Genomic DNA, 16,329 nt, shown 5'->3' with positions numbered 1-16,329 from the left:
CATAATCATCCCAGACTTTCAGCTGAGACCCCAGAAGGGCTGCAAACAAGCAGTAAACAGACTGTTCTTGAATAGAGGAAGTTGATCAGCCCATACTCTGTATGCCTACCAGAGGTAAATCATCTCTGAAGAAAGACAATATGTGATTCAGAAACAGTATTATTCAGAGCCTCTAAAATTTTTCAAACATAATGTCTAGAATCCAACTGTAAATAATCAGGTATAAACAACTGGTGAAAAAAATGACTAAAAAACCAAGAGGTAAAATGGACAATAGAAACAGACCCAAGCTAGTCCAAAACATTGATTAATATTCCAAGAAAACAGATACAAGATGTAGAATTTAACCAGAAGTGGAATTCATTAAAAATATTCAAACAGAATTCTTATAACTGAAAAATACAAGAACTAAAATTAAAAATTTAATAGAAGATTAGACATAGTAGAAGATCACTGAACTAGGAAATGGGTTTAGAGGTGATATCAAGGATGACGCACAAGATTAAAAATAAATAAGAGAAAAAGAAAAAACAGAAAAAAAAAAACCAGAAAAGATACACAAGACAATGTAAACATGTCTAACATATGTGTAACTCAAGTCCCAGAAAAGAGAAGAGCAAAAATGAAAAAGAAACAATATTACTGATAAGATATCAGATCTAATTTTTTTATTTCAAAACTTCAAGCAGAATATATACATTACAACATAAAACTATACACCACAATAAATCTGTGAAAACCAAATAAAACAGAAAATTCCAAAAGCAGTTATGGGGAAAAGGATGCCTCCAAGACAATACCTCCAACAAGTTACAACATGACTGACAAGCTGCTACTCAATGAAAATGGCAGAAACCAGAAGCCAAGAGGACATCTACTAACAAAGTAACTGCCAATCCAAAATTTCATACCCAACAACAACAATAAAATTCTCTACCCTTTAAAAATGAAGACAAAATAAAGATATTTTCAAATAAAACCTAAAGAGAATTCATTGTCAGCAGGTACAATAAGAAATACTAAATAAAGTACTGTACAGCACAAGGAACTATATTCAATATCTTGTAGTAACTTATGGTGAAAAAGAATATGAAAATGAATATATGTATGTTCATGTATTACTTATGTATAATGCTGTACACCAGAAATTGACACAACATTGTAAACTGACTATACTTCAATAAAAATACACATACAATAAAATGAAAACAAAAAACAAAAAAACAAACAAACAAAAAATCACTAAAGGAAGTTCTCCAGGGACAGAGAAAATGATTCTAGATAAAAACTACAATGCGGAAAAGAATAAGGAGCACTGTAAAAGGTTATGTACATAGGTAAATCTAAGTGAATACTCACAACATAATGTAAATTAATACTCTGTGGGGATATAAATGTAGATAGAATTAAGAAACATGACAACAGGAGGGAGGGTATAGCTCAGTGGTAGAGTGCACAACTAGCATGCACAAGGTCCTGGGCTCAGTCCCCAGTCCCTCCATTAAAAATACTACTAATAATTAAATAAATAAACCTAGCCACCCTAGCAAAAACAAATAAATAAAAAGATGAAAATTTTTAAAAAGATACCTGACAATAACAGTACAAAAAAGTAGAGGGTACATCAAAGGAATTAGAATGTTATTAGCATCTCTACAGTGTTGGGAAAGATACAAAGGAACTAATTTAAGATACAATGCAGTAAGTAAAGAATGCATGTGTGACTCTCTAGGGCAACTATGAAAAATACATGTATAAATGACATACTCAAGAGCAAAAGCTAAGATAAAAATACTTGATTAATCCAAAAAAAAGGGGAGGAGTGGGAAAAAAGGAGGAAAGAACAGGTTTTACAAACAAAAAATTAGGAAGATAGCAGATTCAAATCTAAATATATAAGAAAATTACTTAACTACAGATGGATAAAATACATCAATTAAAAGACAAAGATGCTCCTTATCCACATCAGGAGAAGGAGGCTATGTGAGGAGTCCAATCTGGGTAAAGAGGACACGTGCCCTCATGGGGGCAGCCCTGTGAAGGCTACTGGGGAGCTGAAGCGAGATGGGGAGAGTAAGCAGACAGAGGAGCAGCCCAGCACATGCTGGGCAAATCCGCCATGACACTAACACCTACCACCCACCACCACCACTCTAATCAAAACTACTATCATATTCCATTGGGACAAATGAAGTAGCCTCTTAATAGGTCTCCCTACTATTTAGCTTGCCCATATTCAACCTGTTCTGCACAGAGTGATAATTCTAAGACAAATCAGCTCATGTCATTCCCCTGCTCCAAAATTTCCAATGGCTTTCAATCACACTTAAAAGTCACACACCTTCCCCTATGACACACAAACTTTTACATCATCTAGTCCCTGCCTAACTTTCTGACTTCATCCTGTTATCCTACTTCTCATTTACCTTTTGAATAATCATTCTAATCATCCTAATTTTCTTGCTATTCCTCAAAAACACAGTTTTTATCCCTCCAACCTAAGGCCTCTGCATTTACTATTCTGTTAGGACTGTTCTTGCTTTAGATATTCATATGGTCCAAGATCTTTTTTCATGTCTCCACTCAAATATCACCTCTTCAAAAAGCCCCAGCCATCATATGACAAACCTATCTACACCTGCCACTTTCTATCCCTTGCTCTTCCCCCTTTTCTTAATCAAACTTGTCACTATATAATACTATTTATTCATTTACCTTTTTCCTTAATGTCCTTACTCCTATTAAAATGTAAACAAGACTGCTGGGACCTACCACTCTTGCTCACAATTGTTCCACTGGTGTCTAGCACAGTGCTTGGTTCAGATTGGGAACTCAAGTATTTTCTGAATAAATGAACAAGTATATTTTTAGGCAAGCATACATATATAAACTAATCAAATCATATCAGTGTGCATATAAACTATTCAAAATAAAGACAGAAAAGAAACTGGATCCCATGTAGATATTGCTATGGACTGAAATAAGTCCCTCCAAAATTATATATTTAAGCCCAACCGCCAATATGACTGTATTTGGAGACAGTGCTTTTAGGAGGTAACCAAGGATAAATTAAGTAGTATGAGTGGGGTCCTAATTCACAGACTAGTGGAAAGGATGGGCTAGGCTGGGCCAGGCGAGGCTAGGACAGAACTAGTGGCCTTAGAGGAGGAAGAGAGAGCTCTCTCTCTGTCTCCACCATGTGAGGACAGTGTGACAAGGGGCCATCCACAAGACAGGAAGAGAGCCCTTATCAGGCCCAAAAAGGCTAATCTTAGACAGCTAGCCTCCAGAATTGTGAGAAAGCAAATTCCTGTTGTTTAAGTCACCCAGTCTATAGTATTTTGTTACAGCAGCCTGAGCTGCCTAATATACATTCAGATATAGATGAACTGTAGTCACTGATCAAGAAAACAAGTAGCCCCTCTCTTTGTTCAAATCTTTTAACTATCACCCTCAATAGGACGTTTTAATTTACTTTTTTTGGATATTATCAATCACAGTCTCTTTTTTTTATTGAAGTATAGTCAGTTTACAATGTTGTATCAATTTCTGGTATACAGTATAATATTTCAGTCATTCATATACATACATATATTCCTTTTCATATTCTTTTTCATTATAGGTTAATTTACTTATTTTGAAGTAACTGTAGATTCACAGGATGTTGTAAAGAAATGTATAGGAAAGTCTCTTGCACCCTTCACCCAGCCTCTCTCAATGTTAACATCTTACAGACTATAGTGCAATACTTAAACCAAGAACTTACCCTTAGTATAGCTATGCATGCCCTCATGTGTGTATGTGTATAGTTCTGTGCAATTTTATCACATGTAAAGCCTTGCATAATCACCACCACAATCAAGATACTCAACTATACCAGAACCACAAGACTCCCCTGAGTTACTCCCTTATAGCCCCAACGATCTCCTCCCTCGCTACATTCCTAACCCTTGGCAACCACTAATCCATTTTCCATTTCTATAACTTTAATGTTTCATACATATTAGATAACTGGAGTCATACAGTTAATAAACTTTTGTGACTGGTTTTTCTCACTCGGCATAATCTCCTTGAGGTTCCCCCAAGTTGTTGTGTGTATTAATTAACGCATTCCTTTTTTGTTGCTGAGTATTATTCCATGGTATGGATGTACCTTTTACTCTTATTTAATTGGGCTGTTTATCATTATAGTGGTTGTAGTGTACAGACTGGATGCTAGCCCTTTGTTTTACTACTATTTTCTCTCAGTCTGTGACTTTTCTACTCATTTTTTATTGGTATATCTTGATGAACATTTTAAATTTTGATAAATTATGATTTATCAGTTTTTAATTTTTACAGTTATTGCTGTCACCTAAGAAACCTTTCCTTACTACCAAGTCACTCCCGTTTTCCTCTAAAAGCCTTATATTTAGCTTTTATATTTTTACATATAAAATATTTAGTTTAAAATTTTTTATTTTTTATATTTAGCTTTTATATTTGGATTTTTACATTTTTTTAATGTTTAGTTTTCATATTTAAGCCTAAAATCCATCTCAAATTAATTCTGGTATGAAGTAGAGGTTGAGATTTTTTTCCAGTTATTCCAGCACCATTTGTTGAAAAGACTTTCCTTTCCCCACTGGAATGCTTTGGTGCCTCTGTCAATAAATAAATGACCCTTTAAGCGCATGTGAGGTCTATATCCAGGGTCTCTGTTCTGTATGCTGACCCTTAGCAAATATCACAATGTCTTGATTACTACAGTTTTATAACATTATCTTGAAGTACCTTGAAGTCATGTAGTCTAAGTTCTATAATATGACCTTCCTTTTTCAAGATTATTTTAGACATGCTAAGTCCATCACTTTTCCATATAAATTTTAGAATCAGCTTATTAATGTTTAAAAAAAAAAGGTTCCTAGGATTATGACTGGTATTGTGCTGAATCTACACGATTGACATTTTTACAGTACTGTGTCCCCAGCCCAACAATGGTATCTGTCCATTTATTCAGGTCTTTTTCAATTTCTCTTAGCAACGTTCCATGGTTTTTATAATTGAGGTTTTGCACACTTTGTCAAATTTATTCCTCAGTATTTTGTTTTCTACACTATTGTAAATTGATTTAATTTACTTTAATTTTTCTTAATTAACTTTACTTTTCCAATTTTTTTCACTCTTAGTATACAAAAACACAGTTGATTTTTGTAGCTTAACCTTGTATCCTGTGATCTTACTGTGACCTTCACTTACTACATTGAGGAGCTGTTTTGATTCCTTAGGATTTTCTAAGTATACTATTATGCCATTTCCAAATAGCTTTACTTCTTCCATTTTGAGCTTTATATAAAGTCTCTACTTTCTTTTTCTTGCCTTATTGCAATGGTAGACCTTCAGTACAATGTTAAATAGACATGGGGAGATTGGGCATCCTTGTCTTGTTCATAATCTTAGAGGGAAGCTCTTCAATCAAGTATGATAAAGTTTATGATGTAGGTTAAGGTGCTTTTTATCAGGTTAAGGAAGTTTCCTTCAATTTCTAGTTTTCTGAGAATTTGTATCATGAGTGGACACTGAATTCAGTCATATGCTATTTTTATATCTATGGCGATGATCACATGGTTTCTCACATTTCTGTTAATATGGTGAATTACACTGATTAATTTCTGAATGTTAAACTAAGCTTGATTTCCTCGGATAAACCCTACTTGGTCATCATTTTTATATATTGCTGGATTTGATTTGCTGATATTTTGTTAAGACTTCTGTATTAGGGGGTGGGTATAGCTCAGTGGTAGTGCATGCTTAGCATGCATGAGGTCCTGGGTTCAATCCCCAGTACCTCCATTAGAATATTTTTAATTAAAAAAAAAAGAATTTTATATCAATATTTATGAAGGAATAAGTCTATAATTTTTTTCCCCTTTGGTAATCTCTTTGTGAGGCCATAGTATATGAGTTGTGCTAGCCTCATAAAATTAGTTGGGAGGAATTCTTTCCTTTTCTGAAGGAATCTGTGTAATACTGCTGCTATTTCTTCCTTAAATACGTAAGAGTTCACCAGGGAAACCGTCCAGCCCTGGAGTTTTCTTTGTGAAAATACTCTAGATAATAAACTCAATTAACTTGAATAGATATGAGGTTATTCATATTTTCTTTTGTGTCAGTTCTGGTTTCAAGAAATTTTTCCATTTCATTTAAGTTGTCACATTTATTGGCATGAAGTTATTTGTGGTATTCTCTCATTATTCTTTCAGTGGCTATAACATGTGAAGTGAAAACCTCTCTTTCATTCCTGGTATTGGTAATTTATGTTGTCTCTCTTTTTTTCTTGATTAGTCAAGCTGGTGTTCACCAGTTTTGCGGATCTTTTCCAGAACTCAACTTTAAGCTTTATGAATTCTACTTCTTTTTCTATTTGGTTGATTTCAGCTCTTATATTTATTATCATTTTTTTTTCTTCTACTGAGAACAGTTTCTCTCTTTGAAACAGGAGAAAAATATGAGAGCTGTAATCAAGGCCAGTAGGAAGCGCCCTTGCTGGCCCAGGCTTAAAAGATTTTAATTTGCTTCCCAGGCCTCAGGTCTCTCCTCCACAGGCCATGGGATTTTAAAGAGAGATCCCTAACAACATCTCAAGGGTATGTCTCTATCTTAACAAGCTTGGCCACTACCTATAGTAATGACTTTCCCATGCCTGCTCAGCCCTCACTCACCACGGTGGAGTCTTCTCGTCCCTTCCCTGACAACCATCCAGGGCTCCTTCCCTTCATCCAATAAGGTAATCTCATCTGGTTTAGAAATGGAAGGTCCTGCTTAAAAGATAATGTAACACGCAATGATAAGCCCCGAAGTCCTTAGGTTCTGATTTGGTTAAATTTATAATAAACTATAGATCAAAACAACACTTTATATAAGTCCTAAGAGCAAAGAAATGCAAGCAAGCTGAAGGACATTCATTAGGGTAACCTCAGGGCCACAAGGAATAGACACCAGATGGTTAAGAACAGGCCTCAAAACAACTTAAACTCATACCAGCTCTGTTGAGAGGCAGTCATATGTAATGGTTGTGAAAACAGACTATGGATCCAGACTGCCTGAGTTCAAATCCTGCCTTTGTTGTTGTGTTACTGCAACAAATTATTAACCTTTAGTGCCCAAGTTTTCTCCTCTGAAATGAGGATAATAGTACATTTTTCATAAAGTTGTTGTGAGGATTAATTAATAATGTACAATGCTCAGAATAGTACCTAAGTACAAATATATGCAGTTATATGCATATATACACATATTATTTGTGTGCATTAGCTATTAATTTCTATTGTTATCAATTTGCTGAGAGGAGAATAAGAGGCTTCCTGAGACATCCTCAGATCCTTACTAGGACATTGATTTAATGTTAAATGCAAAGCTCTTAGATTTTAACTTTCAACCACAAAGCAAGCAGAATTGACTATGTCTGTTATAGCAAACAGAATGCATTTACTTGAGTTTTAAATGAACTTTGTGGATCCACCTCATATTATATAAGTTCTACAGTGCCTCTGGTTTTTAAGGAGACTCAGCAGCCCTGTGTCTAGGTATCCCCTTGGCAGGTGAATTAGAAGTCAATCCTGAGGTCAAATACCATACGAAATCTGGCTTCTTAAACAGTGCTTCTGTTGGAAACAACCCAGAATTCAAACCTCGCCCCTTGGATACTAAGGAAACAAGGAAATAACAGAGCCTGAAGGAAGTCTGAAGGGCTTAGCAAAATGAGAGTGATGAAGTATTAGAAGGAAGGGCCTATTTCCAACCTAACAAAGCTTAAACCATTCCTTTGGAACAGAGAGAAACATTTTTATCTAGTTTCTCAAAACATAGTCCTGAAATTGACAGTAGAGAAAGTCAATATAATTTGGGATAAACAGTCTTACCCAGTGAGATGAAGTTGCTATAATTCTCCCACATCACATCCCTATATAAGTCCCTCTGGGCTGAGTCCAGGAACTCCCATTCTTCCTGTGAGAAGTCTATGGCCACATCCCTGAATGTCACTGAACCCTGAAAAAATAAAACTCATATATTACTTATGAGAATAAATGACATATTTTTTAAATGGAAAGAGAGATCAAGGACTGCACTGCAGAGAGGGAGCACAGAACAAGCCAAAAAGGTAGGGCTGAAAGTTTGTAACATGCATAAGAGACAGAAAATTAGTATCACTGAAGCAGAGTGCTACACGTCTTGAACAGTCCTGTGGCTGTGGATAAGATTAAATTTTTACCCAAAAATAATATCTGGAAAGGAATAAAATAATCAAAAAAAATCCCAATTAAATGAAACAGTGCTCACAAGCCTTCTGCAAGCTGTGTCTCTACCACAAATTCTTAAGAAACACGTCTTCTACTTTCTTTTCCCTTTAGTGATCATGAAAAAATAGTGATAAAAATTTCTCCCAAATGTACTAAGAAAATAGACTCAAGTTCATTACAAAGTTTCAGTGCTCACCTTTTACATTACGTATCACTTACGAATCTGGGTGGCCTTCTTACTCCATCCGCCACCTCTCACTCAACACTTTAACACTCGTGGTTAGGTCTTTGGAGCCTTGAGAAGGTATCAAGGCAGCACAAGAAATTTTAGGCCTCACAACACAAGGCCTCAGTTACATCCCTATCTAATCCACCCAATCCTAAACTTACCTACCGTAAGATCTCAACACATGCAGGGACTAAAGCCACCCAGTGCTAAATCTCATCTTACATACTTAAAAAAATTCAGGTCTGTGGAGTTCAACTAGCTTCACATTTCCCCCCAGTACAGAATTACAGCACACACATGATATCTTTGGCTTTAGTATTTTCATTGTCTCTTTCACTGAATTTTTCTTTTCATTTGCTTTGTTTCTTTCTCCACAATTTCCTTCAATACTTTTCCGACTTTTTAGGGGTTCATTTTACAAAATGACAAAAACAGAGGCAAAATGCATTATGAAAATATGTTTCCAACATGGTGGAACGTGACGGTAGGAATGGCTCACACTCAGTGTGGTGCTGACGCCTCCCTTTTCACCAGCTGGACCAGATATACATGCCCCCTTCAATGACACCTGCGTGCGCTGCAAAACATCTGCAGGTGCTTCTGAGGGTCTAGTAACTGTATCTGGAATCTAACAAGACATCCTGCACTTTTTTTATAATTTAGTTTTTTTTTTTGGTGGGGGGAGGTAATTAGGTTTGTTTATTTGTTTGTTTATTATTTTTATAGGAAGTACTGGGGATTGAACCCAGGACCTCATGCATGCTAAGCATGCGCTCTACCACTTGAGCTATACCTCCCTCCACAAACTGCATTTTTATTTGTTTGTATAAAAAAAAAGTTGCAGCGGGGAGGGTATAGCTCAAGTGGTAGAGCATATGCTTACCATACACAAGGTCCTGGGTTCAATCCTCAGGAACGCCTCTAAAAACAAATAAATAAACCTAATTACCTCTCCCCCCAAAATAAAATAAAATAAAATTTTAAAAAGTTGCTTTCATCTACACAATTTCACTTACATAAAGTTCTAAAAATAGGCAAAATTAATGTACGATGTTTGAAGTTGTGATAGTGATTACATTTAGACTGAGTGGGGAGAGAGTGACTGAAGGGGGGATGCTAGTAGTATCTTCCTTCTTGACCTGGGTGCTGATAGCATAGATGTGCTCAACTTATGAAAATTCACTCAGGTGCTCACTCCAAGTACGTTATATGTTAATGCAAACTTCAAAAAACTTTTAAAAGATGTCAAATTGTGTACTGGGGATATATATTTTTCCTATATAAAGCAAGGCCAAAAATCACTGTACTCGGAGAAATATGTTTTCTCTGATGTCTAAGTATTAAAATCAAAAGCTGAGGGTGTAGCTCAGTGGTAGAGCGCTTGCTTAGCATGCACGAGCTCCTGGGTTCAATCCTCAGTACCTCCATTAAAATAACAAATAAGAAAATAAATAAAAACCTAATTACCTCCCCCGAAAGTCAATAAACAAACAAACAAATAAAATAAAGGTATAACACTTTAAAAAAAAATCAAAAGCTGTCCTACAGGAAAAATGTTAATGGGGGGATATTCTGCACAGAATACCTGCATTTTCTCAAGGCATTTCACTTTTGTGCTCTTGTGGTTCTTGACAGATTCTGTGGACAGGACATGGTCCACATTAGTGGAAAAAAGGGAAAAGAGGACACTGGGTTGTCAGTTCCTATCCCTCCCAGGAATGAGAGGAACTGCAGTGGGTGCTTGGATGGAGCTCTGCTAGAGGAAGTTTCAGGATAAGGAATGTATACATGGCCTAGAAACTGGCAACATTTCAAAAAGGAGGAAGAAGAATCAACTTACGTGGGCCATTGTTTTGAACTTTAAGAACTGGTCAGTCCTTTTTAAGACTTCCCTGCTGGAGAACTTCAGAGTCCAGATAAGACAGATCTGGAAGAAGAAAAAGCAGGCATGAGACCAGATGTGCCTCAGAGTTCCCCAAATGACTTATGTTAGATGAGCTTTTTTCTCTTCCTTTCCTGCTTCTAAACTTTTCCTCACCACTGTCCCCACACCCAAACTGGAAGAGAGTACAGGGAGTCTGAAGAAACCCAAGCCCCGATAAACCTGAGCTGAACAATGATGATCTTGGTGTCGAAGCCCAGATACTTCAATGGGAGGGTTTCTGGCCAGTTCTCTATCGGGCAGTGTCGATCTGTCCTGACACTGGATTCCTAGGTCTTGTCCTGAGCAGCTCCTCCTCTCTCTGGTACAATTTTTCAGGGCTGAGAAAGAGCCACACCATCCACACAGAGCCTGCTATGAGCCCCCAAGATCCTGCCTGAACTGTCTAAACACAAAGACTGAAAACCACACAGATTGAGCCTGGCAGCTCCTGCCGCTGTAAAGGTGCACTGGCCTTCCCCCATCCAGGACAACTCACTACTCTGTTCCCCAGTCAGAACCTCTCACACTGTGTCATCCTTTGCCACCCCCTCTCTTTCAGTAGAGGACTCATGATCACTGTAGTCAGTCAACAACAAACATGTGTTGATGGCAGCTTTATGTACATCACCCACTGACCCTCAGCACTGTTCTGAAAGGTAGTTCCTCTCTCCTTCCAATGGTTCTGAAAACTAAACCTACTATATTGCCACACAGTATAAGTGGGAATTATATTCAATTTCTTGTAATAACATATAATGGGAAAAAAATCTGAAAAAATACATATATGTATGTAAAAAATTTTAAATAAATGCAAGAACAAGAAAGAAAGAGAGAGAGAAAGAGAAAGAAAGAAAGACAGACAGACAGAAAGAAAGAAACCGATGTTCGGGGTCAACTCATTTGCCCAAATTCACAGTTTTTATGTGGCAGAGCTTTGTTTTTGAGTCCACATGTCTCTAACTGAAAAGCCATCTTTCAGCTTTAGCTTTTGCCTCTGAAAGCTAGAATGCCTACTTCACTGAGAGAGACCTGAGCAAGGGCAATTCACTGACAAATAGAAACTAACCTTTCAAAAGATACTAGACGTCACTACTAATTAATGAAATGTGTGAAAGCAACCAAAAAGTATCTTTTTACAGTGACTAGACTGGGAAATCAAAAGACTGGTGGCACGCTGTATTAGTATTAGTAAGGCACAGGGAAGTGGATCCCAGGTTGGTCCAAATTTAGAACTACGTGAAATGGCGTTTAAACCTTGTAACCCTGTAAACCAGAAACTCTACTTCCAAGACAAAAGGAATTATTTGCACATAAAGCTGTTTGCAGAGGTATGCTGACAGATACGGTTTATAAGGGAAAAAAACCTAAAAAGAATCACACTGAGGAATGATTCTAAAAACTTGTTGAAAACCATGCAGAGTAAAAAATGATGTTGCCCTATTTTTGATGAAATGGGCAAAGTCAGTATGCTAAAAACAAATTAGAAAAAAACAAAAAATGGCATAAGTGAACTTATTTACAAAACAGAAACAGACTCACAGATACAAAATACAAATTTATGGTTACCAGTGGGGAAGGGGTAGGGGAGGGATAAACTAGGAATTAGGGATTAGCAGACACAAACTACTAACACATAAAACAGATAAACAACAAGCACCTTTGTTTAGCACAGGGAACTATATTGAATATCTTGTAATAATCTATAATGAAAAAATTTGATAAAAGAAAAAATATATAAATATGTAACTGAATCACTATGCTGTACACCGGAAACTAACACAGCATTGTAAATCAACTATACTTCAATTAAAACAACAAAACCAAAACATACCCCTCAAATACCAGGATGTGTGGCATTAAACCATCTTGACAGAAAAAAAATCACACATACGCCTACAAGGACTAGTTAAAATGTTTCCAGTGATAGCCCATGACAGTTGCCACTACATTAAACATAGTGTGACTCCGAGCACATAAATATTCCAAAGGTTAAGACTTTCCCAGTTCAAGTTTTCTTTCAGTCTTCTGTTGAACTGAGAAAAAAAAGCTCAGGATACTCTAAAAACAGCTGTTGTTTTTTCCTGAGTGGCTTTTCCTCTGTTCCTTAGCTTCTGTCTCATGAACGAACTCTATGATTTAATTTGCCCATGAATGTTAGATTACCACCTAGAAAAGAGCAACAAAAAGTCCCTGACTGATGTCTCTGAAACCCTGGTGGCAGTCTCTCGACTGCTTCCTTTCAGAGAGTCCTGACAAATGGGATTATTTTGCTTCTGAACCAATCCTTTGGGCTAAGATGTCTAATGAAGCCCTCCAGCTGCTAATAGATCTTCCTGTCCTATTAGTCTCACTTTGCATGTAACATCATTAAAATAAAAATTGTCAGGCATAAACTTTACTGTATGAAATCCACTTACCTCCACAGGGACCCCAAAGCTTCAGTATAATCTGGACAAAACTTAACAGTGCTTGCTGTCATCAGATTAATATCTCCTCCCTCGTGACAGATTACTGAGTAAGGCAGGGAGGATTTTTTTTAAGCATATCTATGACGAGATTTGGTATACTGTTATAACCACTACCATTGGATTTGCTGTCAGACTTCCAGGATATAAATCTCAACTCCTGCAGTTATTAGCTGTGTGATCCTGGACATGTTACTTAATTTTTCTGCCTTTGATTCCCCCCTATATAAAATGGTGATAATTATAGACTCTATCTCAGAGCATCATTATGAGTATTAAATAAGACACTACATATAATAACTCACTAAAGTAGGAAATATTTAATAAAAGTCAGCTGTATCAGTGAAGATGAACATCACTACATAGTCTTCTTCCCATAATTATTTTAAAAATTCTCTTCTTTCTTTTTTCTCCCACAAAAAATTTGAACTTCTCAGCCCCACTCTTCCTTATAACACTAATAAATTTCAAAGCTTCAAGCTGATAGGCAATTCCTCTTCATTAACAAGGTTATTGTGTTGTAGTGTCTGATTCCAACTAAATGTAATCTCAAAAAATCACAGCCTAAAATAAATCTGCATGAAGTTTACTTGCCGACCATCCAAAGGATAAGAAAGCAGTAGCTCACAGGAGGAATTAAATGTTCGTGTCAATAGCCACTGGACAGGAGAGGATACTGGAGGTGGGGGTGGGGGTGGGGGGGCTCTCCCCTCATCCTCCCCATCACTCGCTGGGAAGCAAGAACAAAGCACCAGGTCAATGGACAGGATATTTCGGGTGTTAAAGCCTAACGAGCTGAAGACTGCCTGGAACAAGCCTGTACAGTCTAACAAAATAAGATTTATTGACTCAAGAGAGGGAGGAAATTCCACAGGAACGGTTGGAATGTGATGGAGGAGAAGGGTAAGAAAAGCTCTTTTGTAAAGAGTTGTGTGCCAACCGAAGGATTTTGAGGAAGTGGGGAACAATCCTGGAATGATGGCCGTTTCTGAGGTAAGAATAGGAGAGGCAGGGATTAACTGGACACTGAGGGCTATCAGGGAAGCGAGGGTAATTTAGCAATTGGGTTACCCCAGTAATAAAATAAAAATAGCAAGGCGGGCCCAGAGCATCATTGGTGAGAAAGCTGTAGTGTTTCCACGAGGGAGTCATTACGGCATTTTACAACTGCCGCATGACCTGGGCAGAAATAATGTTTTGTATTAACTATACAGATGGCTTTATCTGACTTTTTTCTCCCAATCTGATTAATGTCAGGGCTGCTTTTTCTCTTTTCAATTCGACCTGATTTTCACTCTTTCACAGTAGAAACAAATGTTCCCAAGTCCAGAAAAAAATGAAAATTACATTTCATGGAACAAAGAGGAAGCACAAACTCATCTTTAGATATATGTGTGTGTGTATCATATCATATATATGTATGAATTCTCCCCTTTTTCTCTCCAATCCTGAAGACCTGCAGGTTGGAGGACGGAGACGGGAATGTCGACGCATTGAGCCTTTCCGGAGCTCAGCCCGGCCAGGCTGAGGACACACCCCCGCTATCACACTTGCTCCCACCAGCCGCCACACACATAACCCGAGGAAGCAAGAGGGAGCCTGGGGTGAAGCTGACCCTCCGCGGTATCAGAGAGAATGGACAGAGGACAAAGGCCAGAGCCGGAATCTGTCTCCGAGTTCAGGAGAGCTGCCTTGGGAGGGAGCTCTGGTTAAGCGGCGGTTCTGGGAGCTGTTGTTCTTTTCAAGGCTGCGCCTTTTTGTTAGGGGCCTTCACTGTGGGGTTCATAAATTTAACTCGGAGCCATTCTGGGCCGCTTCATCTGCGCGGCCCTGAAGCGGGAGGGCAGAGGACGCATCAGGGCACCCAGTGTCCAGTCAGCGTCACAAGCTACAGTCCCTGCAGCCCGGTACACACAGAGGCCCGCGCCGCCCCCGCGCCGCCCCCGCGCCCATTTCCTCCATGCACGCGACCAACTCACCTCTCCGAGCCGACACCAGCGAGGAAGCCGGAAGGAAACTAGGTGCAGGGACATCTGGGACATGTAGTCCCCGGTAGGGAGGGCCTGGTCATCGCCCCAGAGGGTTGCGCGGAATGCGCAAGCGCAGGCGCTGGCGCTGGCGCTCGGGGCCTGAGCGCGCGGCGGCCCTCCGGGCTTGGCGATGGGCGGGCGGGGAATGGCTTCCAGCCTGCCGCGGGCTGAACGTGGCACGCTCTGCGATCTCGGGTTTGTGTTGTGGTTGAGGAATCCCTAATAGAGCTTAGAGAGAAGTCTTGGCACCAGCGAGCGCTTAATATATGTACTAGGCACATGGCAAGTGCTCAGTATATATACCCAAGCAGGACATGGGTATACATCAGGTCTCAATATCCCCATAACCCTAGCAGACCTGGACACACGGAGGTTGCTCGTGCTCTCGCTCCCTCTCTCCCTCCTCTCTTAGGATTTTCTTCCTTCCTCTTGCGCTTGTGGAAGTATAGTTCTATTTAAAAAAAAAAAATCTATTAAGGTGGTTGATATTGTCGTTCAGAAGTTCTTTATCCTGATTTTTAAAAATCTAGATCTTGTAATTACTGAGAGGTGTGTCTATTTCTATTTTCCTTTTAGTTCTACCAGGTTCTGCTTCAGGTATTTTCAAGCTCTGTTAAGTACAAGCATTTAACGTTGTCTTCCTGAGGAGGAGGACTGAAAAGTGAACATTAGAAGGAGTGTTTTCAGAAATCTCTCAGATGTCTCCTGATTGGTCCTGCCCTGAGTTCGTTCAGGAAGGAAACAGGATAAGCCCACCAGGAGCCACACTGCAGCATACTCCCCATCTTGACTTTTTAATATATTAGTTAGTAGATGGAAGAATTTTTCTTCTCTCAAGAATATCAGACTTTAGAAATTATTTGAAAATATCTAGGCTAATCTTAAGCCTCATTTTGCGAACAGTAGAATGTATATGAAGAAGGAGATACATGAAAACTATGATTGGGGATTTATCTATTTCTGCCTTTAGTTAGTTCAGTTTTTGCTTCATGTATTTTGAAGTTCTGTTACTATAGAATATGCACATTTAAGATTGTGTCTTCCCAATGAATTGACCCTTCTGTTATGAAACATTTCTCTCTCTTGTCTTGACATCTGTTTTGTCTGATATTAGTACAGTCACTCAAGTTTCCTCGTGCTTACTGTGTGCACGGTATATCTTGTTCCACCTTTCTTCCTTGAACTCGTATGTGATTCTATTTAATATACATTTCTAGTAGACAGCATGTAGTTTGGGTTTCACATTTTTAATCCAGTGTGGCAGTCTCTGGCTTTTCATTGAAATATTTAATCAATTTATATTGATGTTATTATTAATTTGGTTGGATTTGTGTTTACTATTTTGTTGATTTCTATTTGCCACATTAAAATTTAACAACTTCTCCTTTCCTGCCTTTTTTGG

At 38.2% G+C, this 16,329-nt stretch overlaps 1 protein-coding gene across 5 annotated transcripts in view; it reads right to left on the bottom strand.

Annotated features, from left to right (window-relative positions):
• The window catches only part of LOC102539973 (uncharacterized), a 99,129-nt gene that overhangs the window by 7,274 nt on the left and 75,526 nt on the right, over positions 1–16,329 (bottom strand). The window contains exons 1-4 of one of the 5 annotated variants that reach the window (XM_031672511.2): positions 14,877–14,967; positions 10,349–10,435; positions 7,902–8,028; positions 6,702–6,800 (exon numbers count right to left, since the gene is read on the bottom strand). The exons of 1 other annotated variant lie outside the window; for it this stretch is intronic. In XM_031672511.2, the coding sequence (XP_031528371.1) occupies positions 6,702–6,800; positions 7,902–8,028; positions 10,349–10,435; positions 14,877–14,939 (376 nt within the window). In that variant the 5' untranslated portion in view covers positions 14,940–14,967. Of the gene's footprint in view, positions 1–6,701; positions 6,801–7,901; positions 8,029–10,348; positions 10,436–12,849; positions 12,878–14,876; positions 14,968–16,329 lie in introns of those variants that run through there. 3 more of the 5 variants (XM_031672512.2, XM_072968684.1, XM_031672513.2) reach the window with 3 other exon arrangements.

The sequence above is a fragment of the Vicugna pacos genome, chromosome 9, assembly GCF_048564905.1.
Source record: "Vicugna pacos chromosome 9, VicPac4, whole genome shotgun sequence".
NCBI classification, from domain to species: Eukaryota; Metazoa; Chordata; class Mammalia; order Artiodactyla; family Camelidae; genus Vicugna; species Vicugna pacos.
The sequence above is the reverse complement of the archived record's forward strand: the minus strand, read 5'-3'. Positions and strand labels throughout refer to the sequence as shown.